Source organism: Eutrema salsugineum, unplaced genomic scaffold (assembly GCF_000478725.1).
Source record: "Eutrema salsugineum unplaced genomic scaffold, Eutsalg1_0 scaffold_2, whole genome shotgun sequence".
In the NCBI taxonomy this organism is placed as follows: Eukaryota; Viridiplantae; Streptophyta; class Magnoliopsida; order Brassicales; family Brassicaceae; genus Eutrema; species Eutrema salsugineum.
Window position 1 is genome coordinate 13,005,104 of NW_006256829.1, and position 13,700 is coordinate 13,018,803.

The 13,700-nt window shown below is 27.9% G+C and overlaps 1 protein-coding gene across 1 annotated transcript; it reads left to right on the top strand.

Moving 5' to 3' along the window:
* The first annotated feature begins 11,384 nt into the window (after positions 1-11,384).
* On the top strand, positions 11,385-13,118 carry LOC18018194 (molybdenum cofactor sulfurase). The gene has a single exon (XM_006401834.2). It carries the CDS (start codon positions 11,385-11,387, stop codon positions 13,092-13,094), a length of 1,710 nt encoding a protein of 569 aa, XP_006401897.1. The 3' UTR covers positions 13,095-13,118.
* Positions 13,119-13,700: the final 582 nt, after the last annotated feature.

Sequence of the window (13,700 nt, forward strand, 5' to 3'; positions counted from 1 at the left end):
AAAAGGCACAACTTTTCATTAAGAGATACAACTTTCTACAAAATTATATATAACTAATAGCACACAATTGTTTTTTTATTCATTTAGAGATGGGTAAAACTAATAGCACACAATTGTTTTTTATTCATTTCAAGCATATGATTCACCTGTTAAACGCAATAAGAAGTATCTACTACAGTTACAAGTTTTTTCTAACACTATTAGCATAACATCTACGGATTCGCTATTTTCTAACATTTTTCTAAATGTTTTTCTTGCAGGAAAGTATAAAATATCAATAAATACTGATGAAAATTCAATAGAATTAGAAAGTTTTTCCCAACAAAATCTCCGATTAAACAGTTTGTCATTTAAATTGTATTAATTTTAAAAAAATATTTTGGGAATGTTAATTCATATATATTACTTAAAATTTTATTTTTGTTTAGATGGTGATTGATGGTGATTTTCACCCAATATCAAATGATAGCATTGTTTCAAAAAAAAAAGTTGGACAAAAAAGTTGTAAAAAAAAAAATATTTATTTTAAAATGTAATTCACTAATAATTTTGAAAAACAACAACATGAACATCAATTTAATTTTTAAACACTTGAAACTAACTAAGAATTACTAAAAACTCATAGTTCATTGCAAGAAATAATTAGTAATATGGTGTTATAAGAAAATATTTTTACTAGACGATTAGCTATTAATAAAGAAGAACTTGAAGCGGAAGATGGAATCTGAGTTTGTTTCCTAAAAATATGTTTGGAACAAAAACTTTATAATTAATTTGGTCAGGATAAAAAATGGTAATTTTTTTGGAAGATATATCACTAATTTTAAAAAGCCAACATACTTTTTTGTCTTATGAATTATGATTTATTTATTTCTATTCCTAAAATTAATTTTTAAATTAGATTTATCATAAAGATGCATGTGTAGCAATCAAGAAAAATATCACTTTAGGCTATACTTAATCAATTACATAATTTTTTACCATAGAAAACATGTTGTACCAAACTATAATGAACTTACAGATGCTTTTCTAAAATGAGATAAACAATTAATAAATTTGGAGGTTAAAGTGGTAAAATAAAAAAATAATAATTGATCAAACATTAAAGATGTATTTTATTATTTTCCTGAAAATGCATTTATAGCATTTGATTATTAGAAGGAGACAAAAAATTGTATGAGGTAATGAAAGAATCACTCCTTTAGGATACACTAAATCAGTTGTGTAATTAATTTCTAATTTTATTAGATCCTATGAAGTTACAAACCCATTAAGATTATGAAATTTCTACTAAACATACTTGAGACATTTTCAACAAATCAAGTTATTTAATTTTCATGAGTAAATTTACACTACAAAAAAAATTGATATATTGCATCACTTAAATGGAATCAGTTAAACGAGTGATATTAATTTGAATTACTTATTACTAAATGATACTAACTATTTGGTTTAGCATCAATTATAGTAAATAATGCTGTTATTTATTTAATTTTCTTCACTTCAATTAAAATGATACAAATCTGTGGTTTACATCCTATATATTAAATGAGAAAGTAGTTTAATGAAAAAATTCTAGGTGTTTTAATTTGATTGGCTCAGAAAATCTCCTTTGTTTATGTCAATGATAACGTTTATTCCACGTCAAATGTGACATGGCAAAAATGCTGATATGGACAATTCTGATTAGTTTCAGTTTAATGAGAAAAGATAATTATATTAATTATATTAATATTTATTAATTAAAGAAAAACGGATAAACATACGGATTTTTTGATCTGACCCACTAAAAAACACCTGGATCTTTTATACTTGATCCATATAATTCGGATCTTTTATATCTGATCCAATAAATGAGATATTAAGATTGAATAAATTTTAAAATTAAAAAAAATATATTAATTTTTTTTACCACCATACCTATCCTATTTTAAAATTTATGCATTTATTAATTAGAATTATTTTTATAAATAAATAAATTAAAAACAATAATTAAATATTTTCAGGTTTGGCTCTGAAATTTAAATTTAAATATAATTAAAATAATATAAAAAATATCTTTAAGATCTGATTTTGAAAATTAATAAGTTTAAATTAGAAAAAAGAAATTTAAATTCAAATACTTCAAAAATATAAATAGTATAAAAATTAGTTAATAAAAAATATATTTAAATATGCAAATCTACATATCTCGATATCATATATTTAATAAGAAAAAATATATTTAAATATATTTAATTATTAATTTAATAAGATATTGTTGTTTCCTAAAATTGATGGATTATTTATTACGATATCATCTATTTAATGCTTTTTTCTAAGATCAAGTCTTTAAAACTTAATTATGTGTTGTATATACTCTTTGAATCTTTTCCAGCAAGTCTTTTTAATTGTTTATCTCTTAAATCTTTTAAAATATTTTTAAAATTATTGATTTTCTTTTTTGTTGCCATTAATGATGTTGTTAATGATTTTTAAAACTTTAAAATATTTGAACAATAAATTCGTAACAATAATTTGGATATAAAATCTGCATCTAATCAATGAATATTTTGGCTCTAACTGGTAACCATTTCAGGAACAATAGAAATGATAGGGAAAAGGAATAAAAAAGAAGGATAAGAACAAATTAGAAGGAATAAATATAGAGAAGAAATGTAATAAATTGTCACAGTAAATGGTATCCATAAAATTGTAGAGAAGGAATGGAATAATATATATAATATACTTTTATTAATTTCCTTTTTTTGCATTCCTCTCGTTCCTTAATAAATTTGATAGGGAATATATTTGTTCTATTATTCCATTTTAAAACAGGAATGAAGAGGAATGACATGTAATAGTTATTCCTTTTAAATGGTAAAAAATTTAGGAATAGAGAGAAATAACACATTCCTCATCATTTCATTCCTTAATTATGATCACCACTTGGAGCCTTTGATTTTATTTTTTAAAATTGATAAACCTAAATTTTTTTATGTACGTTTTCCTCCGTATAAATATACATTCTACCAATGTCAGTTTCACCATTCTTTTATCTCTGCATATTTTTCTACTTTTGTATGGCTACTAATATTTTTTTTTTAATTCTGTGTAGGAATAATTGACGAATGAGTATTAATATACTCAGACTATGAGACAATGAAGTCTTGGTAAATCCTTAAACTCTATATTATTTCATGAATATGTAAGATAGTTTTCAATTTTTTTGATAAAATTTTTTTTATTGGTTAATTGTTTATTCTCAATTTTTGTAGGTGAACATGGTTGATTATCAGATGGAAGTCAAGCATACATTTTATGAGATCAAGCTCTTCGCCATCTCTGTCATGAAAATGTTAGTAATTTTTTTTTCTCTAAGTATAATTTTAATTTAGATGAATAATTAAATTGCTTAATAAACAAACAAATCATAATCAAGATCTTTTTTTTGTATGCCAATATAGTTGTATACAATGTGGCTACTTTCACCACTGCGAAGACATTTCATTAGTGTTTATATGAACAATGAGTTCAAGGACACATTTTTATTGATACATCAGATCCACCAAAATTTAGCGAAGAAAGATAGGTATTTTTTCTCAACTTCAGGATTAATAGTAATTTCTAACGTAGAAGAAATATGAATCACATTTACATGACATTTCTCACTAATCATGTATTTTTTTCAGTGTTTTGGATATGCAGAAATTCTAAACTCTCATTTCTTTAGCTACAATTCTTAAATATGAATCGGAAAAATTGCTTGATTTTGAGGAAAAAAATATGGATAAAAGGGAGTAAGATTTGAACCATATGACGCAGAAGTATTCATTTGGTTGACATTTTTATTGGTTTGGATGTATTGATTAACGTTGCTCTATTTTTATTTGCTCTATTAGGAATCAGAGTTTGACTTTCCCTTTAAACCAGCAATTTGTAATTTGTAAATTTTATATTGTCTTACATTGTACAAAGTCTTCTTGTGGACAAAAGAAATATTTTTATATTTGTATAAAAATTGTTGCAAAATCTACAATTTTAATCTCAATATACATTTGTCGTTGTAATCTAAAGTTGGTGTAATGATAACCTCAATCTATGGCTCATAATCTCTAAAATCGTCCTGATCCACTCTGGAATTTTTGGAATCTACAAAAACATTCTAGGAAAGGGCTCGTAATGATCAGATTGGGGTTGTTGATCAAGTTATGTACACTTTCCAAAGACTCATTCCTTTGTTCACAACACCGTGCTGCGAAACGGATTACAATACTGAGTATTATTGAGGCCATGAAGACGGACATCGCTTGAGTCGCTAGGGAATGGAACACACACTCAATCGGCATGTGTATTATATTCCTAAAAAACCTGAATTTGTTTTAAAAAAAAGATTTATTGGCCAAGAATAAAATATAAAATATATACTTATTAATTATTTTGATACTTGATTTGTTGCCAATATTTTAGGTGTTATTAGTTTTTAAAAATTTAAATATTTGAACAAAAAAATTGTAATAATCAATAATTAACTTTACTAGCATATATTACATTCAATATTATTTAAATATACATTATATTGTTTTCTAATTTTCAGCCTAAAATAACTAAGCATTAAATGAAAAGAAACCATTTGATTGCAATTTTTATTATTTGCATTTATATTAAAATATATTCAAATTTGATTATCTATGATAACTACCTAAAAGAAGGTATATAAATTTTCTTAGAAAAATTATCTATTGACCAAAAATAATTATATCTTATTAAGTTAGTTTCCAGGTTTTATGTTCCAAATTGATTTTTTCTCTCCGATTTTTAGTGGAATTTTTTCATATAAAATACTTGCAGAATACATGGAATACATATAGAATTACATGCAGAATATATGCAGGATACATGGAACACATATATAAAAATACATTCAACCGATCCTAAAAGCGGATAGGTGGTTGGTCCGCACGCATGTGCGAACCACTAGACGCACTTAGGACAAATTTAAAAATCTTAAAATGTGCGGACGAACCACCTAAATGCACTTAGGAAAAGTTAAGTATGTTAAAAAAAAATTATATTAATATAATTACAACAGAGTTGGACCAAAATTCATTAATTTATTATTTTATTGAAATACTACCTATCATTTATTATATATTCCTAACATTTTACTAAAACTAAAAGAATTACAAAATTTTCATAAACTTATACAATTTAAAATATCCAAATTAATTTGATAAACGGTACGAAATAACACAAAAAAAATTATGTAATTGTTGTAAAATTCCAAAAACGGTAACCCACTGCGAACATAACGTTTGTGAGGTAAAGAGAGAACCAATCAAAATCAAACTATTATATGTGATTGAGTGATAGATTTCTCAACACCCGGATACTTAAGTTTTAACAAACATTTGATGTTTGTACATGCGTGATGACCAACCATTTAGAGTCATTAGTATATGATGGTCATTACAATAAACATACTTTATATTAATGATCAACACATATAAATATCAAGTATATAAAAAAAATTCGCAATACCAATCATGTCTGCACATGCGTGCGGACCAATATCATAATCATTTTTAAAAAACTGATTAAAAATATAAATATACATTGGTTAAGTAATCGATGTTTTTACTAATTTGTATTAATATCATTTAAAAATGATACAAGATAAACATCAGTTAAATAAAATGATGCTAACGTAATTTCAATTTAAAAAAACTAATACTTGTATATATTTCAATTGTATTTTGAATAAATTCGATACTACTTAATTTTTTTTTAGTCAAAACATTCTCACATAAATAAAAAAAATTAGTAGAAAACCGCTATATTTACTAGCTTTCTTTTAATATAAAAAAAAAACTGTGTAGAATTTTGCTTTGATAACTATTTCATAAAACTCCTTCTAGGATTAGTTTATGTATATATATTTATTTATTATTTAAGTAAATCATTTAAATAGATCAACATTGATAGTAAAAATTATAACTTATAATAAGTATTAAGTGTTTACCAAATAATAAACCTACTAATTAAAAGCTATATATACACTCATTATTAAAAAAAATTGTTAGCTAGTCGACAAAAAAAGAAAATCAGTTTGAATGTGTCAAATTTTCTTCATTCATATCTCATTTATTGCATTGATTTTTTTTAGAAAATGATGATGCCATTTAAAGAAATATATATATATTTGTTGCCAAATTATACCGATATTTTCGTTTTTGTCTCAAAATTAATTAAGTAGATTTTTTTTACATACCCACAATCTTCTTCTTCCACCAACTAAGTAGATTTGTAATCGATGAATGATAATTCTCATTTCATCTTCTAAAACCTTTAGATGCATCTATTCTCTTATTTTATATCATTTTGTGTTTCAATTCTCAAGTATAATTTTTTTCTATGTTATTTTGATGTTTATGCTCACAAAATACTGTGATAGATTAGAAAAAAAAAAAAGGTAAAGATATGGTGAACTCATCGATCAGATACTAAACATTCAAAAGTCTGTTTTTTTTTCTACAAGGTTTGGAGAAACATTACATAAAGGTACCCAACACTTCTCTTATACTAATGGTTGTTCTAATGCAAACGAAAATTATCAAGGATTTTTTTCAGAGATTTAATAATTATATTATTATCTTCTAAATTTTGTAGAATGAAGATGTCTTCAACCACGAGCATATCTCAGAGAATATTTAGTCATGAAGAACTTACAGTCCTTACTCTACAAGTGGATGAAGTAAAGAAAACAAAAAATACCTAAGTTTTTAAGATGAAGGAACAATGTCCATAGTACAATGGAATGAAGAAATCTGAAGAAATTATAGTTTGATTGTGATCTTAGTTCTTAACTTTCTTATTAGTGTATTAATTGGATTTGATTTATGATTTTTTTGTTCTTTCTTATTTTTGTAAATGACTATTTGTTTTTAATTTATATCCTGATGTTTTTTTTGTTTTCAAATTTAATTCGTTTCTTATCGAGATCTTAATAGATATTGGGTTTATTGATATGGGGATTCGAGAGGAAGATACAGTCCACGATGTCATTATAACCCATCGGAGGCGTAGACATCGAAACAGGGTTTTGAACAGCATTGAAGATAAATTGACGTGATCAAGCAGAAGTACAGCGCTGATACTCTTGATATCTATCTATGGAAAACTTCCGGCGATACATATAAGCGCAGTTTCAGCACCAAAGTAACTCGGAAACAGTTGAGACCTGAATCCCCAAGGTTACCGTGGACTAAAGGAATCTGGCTTACACTTCACTGTCCGAAATATGGGTTTGTTGCTTGGTTAGCAATGCATAACAGACTCTCAACAGGCGACAGAATGGTGGCTTGGAATCTCCAAATTCCCAGCACGTGTGTTCTCTGTCAAGCTCATTTCGAAACGCGGGATCACCTGTTTTTCTCCTGTCCCTTTGTGAAACAGGTGTGGCAGAACGTGGCAAAGGAAATTATGTTGCAAAATTATTCAAATGACTGGAACTCGGTGGTGACTCAGATTACTCAGCCGAGGCAGGATCGCTTAAAGAGTTTTATTCTGAGATTCCTATTTCAGAAGACAATTCATGTAATCTGGCGGGAAAGAAATTATCGTCGACATGGGGCTAGCTCCTCAAACTCGCGAATGTTAATCAGGTTTATAGACAAAGGGATCAGAAACCATTTCAGCTCAATACGATTGCAAGGCGACAGTCGCTTCGAAGCAGGCCTGCAAACTTGGTTTGCATCTCGACCTCAACACTTCCAAGGATAAATCGAATAAAGTTCTGTAACAGATAGTTTTCTTTCATTAAAAGCTCGCATTCTTATATGTAGAACAATCTTTTTTTTTTTGTTGAATAAAATTTGTCATTCATTCAAAAAAAAAAGATTCTGTTATAAAGAAAATAATAATTAATAAAAAATAAATACGAAAATTATTTAAAAAATAAATTTGTCATTAATTAAATAGTTATTTTAAAATTAACTATTTGAATCACTTATGAAAATTGATTTTAATATTTACATCAGTTAGCTAAAATGATACAAATAATAACATCATTTATATTAATTGATGCAAAAGTTAACATCAGTTATTGGCAACGGACACATATTAAAATCAATTACAATAATTGATATAATATTAATGACAAGTGATATAAAATATTTGTATCACCACTTTCAGAATTATTTTTATAAGTGATGTAAAATTTACTAGCATCAATTATAAGTAATGCAAATATTTAAAATAAGTGATTCAAAACACACTTTTTGTAGTGCTATAACAATTTCATAGTTTTTTTTTTATTATGTTGAGATGATTTGTAAGAAGAAGATGGAATAACGAAGATGTGTAAATTTTTTTGTATTGCTTCCTTCATTACATAGATATCCATATATTTTTGTTGATGTGGATGCTACTATATGGATACATATGTGTTTATCACTAAACGACAAAAAAAATTAAGTTAAAAAATATAAAATGGATATCAAAGTATTAAGAAAAAAATTATATAATTTATAGTGTCAAAATAATTATTCGATTATTTTTTAAATAATAGATAAATAACAACAAACAATTATGGAGAGTGTGTGATATTAATATAATATTAAATAATATAGATAAGTAGGCAAAATTGTTAAAACAATCATTTGTCTTCTCCAAACAGTAAAAAAAATATGTTTTTTGGTAATTAAAACACAAAAATCCCTTTTTGGCATTAGATAACTCAAAAGTACACGTAATGGTAACACACTCCTCGAAACGAACAAAAACCAATGTTATTGTGTAGCCTTTTTGTAGTTTTATATATGTAGCTGATTTAGATGATATATACATAAAATATATATATTCAGCCCTATTTTCATTAACAATATATATAATGCAAATTACAAATATAACTTTTGACATGATGGTACATATTGGCTGTTTTTGATTACTAAATGAGCATAGTGGTATATCTTAGCATGTAAGATTTGTAAATAGCTAAGGAAACAAAAGAGAAAAACAAAACACTTTCTTGACCACTAAAATCTACGCGTTCTAAAAAGAAAACTTGGAGAAACAATACAAAGTGCACCCTTTTCAGGCTTTTCTTGACAACAATCATTATTCCCGGCTAATTTGCGTCTGCTTTTTTCTTCTTTCTTTTTTTTTCTTTTTTTTTCTCTTATAGTTTCTGTAATTATATAGAAAACATCCATCACACCATATTTTTAATACCACTGCAATTATCTCATATAGTTATGTAACACCACCACACTTAAAATTTAACTATGGCATATAACGAAATTTTAGTCCTTGTGAGTGGTCATTGAGTTTTGAGACGTTTTATAAAATAAAATTAGGTTTTTAGCCCGCGATTTGCGCGGGTCAAAAAGTTTCATTGAAACTTAAAATAAAGTTTTATGTCATAAATCAAAAAATAATTAGATCAAGAATTTGATACATACAAAATTAAAATAAAGCTAATCTATGAAAGTAATCATTGTCTAATATTAAAAACTTTAAAATCAATACTAATAAGTGTATGAAATCAATAAACACAAACTAAAATAAGATTAATATGATTCATCTTTTTCTTTTTTTTATCTTTTATTTTTTTTTCTCTATCATTTTCTTCTTTCTTTCTTTTTTTTTTTGTTGTTTTTTCTTCTTTATTTTCTATGTTATTTTTTAATTTTTATTCTACTGTTTTTTTTTCACGTCTTCTTCTTCTTCTCCACATCTTTTCCTTTCTCCTCTCATACATCTTTTGATTTTCTTCTCTTCCAGGTTTTATTCCCTTTCTTCTTCTTCTTCAATATATTATTATTCTCTTTCTTCTTCTTTTTTTTTCTTTTCCTTTTTCATTGCCATCGTCTTCATTGTTATCACCGACTTCCTATTCTTCTGGTGTTTTTCGGCTTTTACATCATCTTCCTATTCTTCTACTTTCTCCAATTCCTCATCTTTTAAGGTTTTCATCCAATTTTTTCTCTTCCCTATCTTCTTCTTCTTCTACTTTGTCTTCTATTTTATTTTATTTTTCTCCTTCAACAGATTCTTATTCCTCTTCTTCCAATTATTCTTATTCTCTCCAAATTCTTCATCATATTTTAAAGATCTTTGTCTTATCTGTCTTTTTATTCCTCTCATGGTTTATATTTTCCCTTTTTAAAATTTTTTCCTTAAATTTTTGAGTTCTTTTTTTATCGTTATTTGTTTTCAAATTGTTCTTCTTTATTGTCTTCATCTTTTTTTACTTCTTATTCATCTGATTTGTCTTCCTTTTTTTATCATATTTACCTTTTTCTATTTTGTCTTCTTCATCTTCTAGTTTTCTTCTATTTTATTATTATTTTCTTTCACTTCCTCTACTATCTACTGGTTTTCTTTTATGATTTCTTCTTCTGATTATCTTTTTTCTTCTCCAATTGGTCATTAAATTTTTTTTGTTCATTGTCTTCGACCTATCCGACGATTTTTCATAATTTTTTTTTAATTAATTTACAATTTTTAATAAATTTTTTATTAAATTTAATTTTAAAAAATATAAAGAGAGATAAATGGTAATTAGCCACCCTGGGATTGAATAAGAGAGCTTTAACTCAAAATTTTACTTTGCTTATTATAATATATATGATATATGATATGATTTTAAATGTTTTTTGATTAACTTTCAATTTTTAAATTTTCGTTATTTTCTATTTGAAATATGTTTTGATTAAATTTTGATTTTTAATAATTTCTATTAAATTTAAATGTTTTTTATTAAATTTTGATTTTTAACAATTTTTTTATTAATATACGATTTTTAATATTTTAATTTAATTGACGATTTTAAATATTTTTTTTAATAAATTTACGATTTTTAATAATTTTTTTATTAAATTTAATTTTTAAAAACATAAGTAGGGGTAAAAGGTAATTAGCCACCCTAAGATTGAATCAGAGAGCTTTAACTCAAAATTTTACTTTGTTTATAATATATATTATAATGAATAATAATAATAATAATAATAATAATAATAATAATAATAAAAAAATAGCGATTCAATAATATTCTTGAACTATTTCAACTTTAACCAATTTACTACCGTTTCTACATTTTCTTAAATGTTCTTTAACTGTAAGATTTTAAAAAATACTAAATCCACGTTTGGACTAAAAGAAAAACTTATAGATGAACAAAAAAACGTCAATCTATGCGTTGTAGAAACATATTTCCTTAACCTCTTTTGGCGTCACATTGCATTTAACCTTTTTTAATATTATAAGCGAAATATATAAACAAGCTTTTGTCTTAGGTGCGCTACTTTAGAACTTTAGACTTTGGCTTTATTTAACACAAGCTTAGGCTCATGACCATTGACAAATTACAAATCAACTTTTTCACACCAAAAAAACAAAACAAAATGCACCGATCATCTCCCGGAGATACACCACCACCAAACTGCCTTCACGGTTGCTTCTCGTCTACACCATTCCACGGCGGCGATACGTCCGACCATCCGCCAGAATCAACCCCCACCGTCACTTCCGCCACTCTCCGCCGTGATTTTGCTCAAACCACCGCCTCCACCATTTTCCCGGACACCCAATTCACCGACCCAAATTCTCTCCCTTCCCTTCAAGAATCCTTCTCCGATTTCATCCAAGCTTACCCTAAATACTCCGACACTTACAAGATCGACCACATCAGATCCGACCACTACTTTCACTTAAGTTTAACACACTACACGTGTCTTGATTACATAGGGATTGGTTTATACTCTTACTCGCAGTTACTCAACTACGACCCTTCCACTTACCAGATCTCCTCTTCCTTGTCTGAAAGTCCCTTCTTTAGTGTCTCTCCCAAGATCGGTAACTTCAAGGAGAAGCTTCTCCACGATGGAGGTCAAGAAACAGAGTTTGAGTACTCGATGAAGAGAAGAATCATGGGTTTTCTCAAAATCTCCGAAGAAAATTACTCAATGGTCTTCACCGCCAATAGAACATCTGCTTTCAGGCTCGTCGCCGAGTCATATCCGTTTAACTCCAAACGGAAGCTTTTGACGGTTTACGACTACGAGAGCGAGGCTGTTAATGAAATCAACAGAGTCTCTGAGAAACGTGGGGCCAAAGTAGCTGCAGCGGAGTTCTCATGGCCAGGGCTGAGAATCTGTTCGTCCAAGCTGAGGAAGATGGTAACCGGTGGGAAAAACGGAGGCAATAAGAAGAATAAGAAGGGTATTTTCGTCTTTCCGCTTCATTCTAGGGTTACGGGATCTAGGTATCCGTATCTATGGATGAGTGTGGCTCAAGAAAACGGGTGGCATGTGATGATCGATGCTTGCGGTTTGGGACCAAAAGATATGGACAGCTTCGGTCTTTCGATATATAATCCTGATTTCATGGTGTGTTCGTTCTACAAGGTGTTTGGAGAAAACCCTTCTGGATTTGGTTGCTTGTTCGTCAAGAAATCCACTATTCCGATTCTTGAATCTTCCACTGGCTCAGGTATGGTCAACCTCGTACCTACCGATGATCCGATTTCATTACAAGCGTTAGAAATCAACCGGACACAAACGGAATCGGAGGAAACACTAACAAATAGCTTTAGTTCTAGAATGGAATTCAGAGGCCTAGATCATGTGGACTCACTTGGGTTGGGAGCAACAGGGAACAGATCAAGATGTTTGATCAATTGGTTGGTAAGTGCTCTCTACAAACTCAAACATTCAACTAAAATTCGGCTCGTTAAAATCTACGGTCCAAAAGTTAATTTCAATAGAGGACCAGCGATTGCGTTCAATCTATTCGACCAAAAGGGAGAGAGAATCGAACCTTTTGTGGTGCAGAAGCTGGCCGATTGTAGCAATATCTCACTAGGAAAAGGTTTCTTGAAGAAAATCTTGTTCGAAGAGGAGTACGAAGGAGTGAAAGATAGAGTTCTTGAGAAAAGAAAGAACGAGCAGGGGATTTCTGTTCTCACTGCTGCGTTAGGGTTTCTTGCGAATTTCGAAGATGTTTATAAGCTTTGGATTTTCGTTGCCCGGTTTTTGGATTCAGAGTTTGTGGAGAAGGAGAGTGTGAGATGTGGAGTTCATGCCTTTGAACAGAAGAGCCGTGAAGTAGTGTAGTTTGTAGCTTAGTTTAGGCTCTGTTTCGGTCGATTCGGTTTTGTTTCACTTCTCAAATCGGAATCGGTCCTAGCTATTAATGAAATTTCAAGTAGACTTCTTTCGAATTTTTCTTTCAATAAAAATCTTAGCTCCTACATCTTTGATCCTACAAATTAAATTAAATTTTCTCCTACTTAGTCTATTTTTATGATATAGAAATGATTTAAAGATATATATTTTGTTAAAACCTGAATTTTGAATTAAAACTTCCTATCGAACAATCCATGATCTAGTGTGTTTAACTTGGAATACACTCACAAATCAAAAACACCAAAAAGAAAACCGAAAAACTAGAAATAAAATCTAACCGAAATCTGGATTGAAATATGCATGCAAGAAAACCAAATCCAAATCTTAAATGAACAAGAAAAAACAAGTAAAAAACCAATCAAAAGCTCAACTTTGTAAAATTCAATATAATCAATTTGATTAAAACCAGAATTTAAATTAATCAATTTTTTGTGAAAATTAATCAAACTATCCATCATATAATGTGTTTAACTTGGAATATAAAAAATCCAGAAAACGAGTCCAAATCCGGATTCAAACACCTCTAATGTTAAC

What these genes read in the sequence shown, in the direction of transcription:
- LOC18018194 (XM_006401834.2), top strand. Translation starts at nt 11,385, where the DNA reads ATGCACCGATCATCTCCCGGAGATACACCACCACCAAACTGCCTTCAC.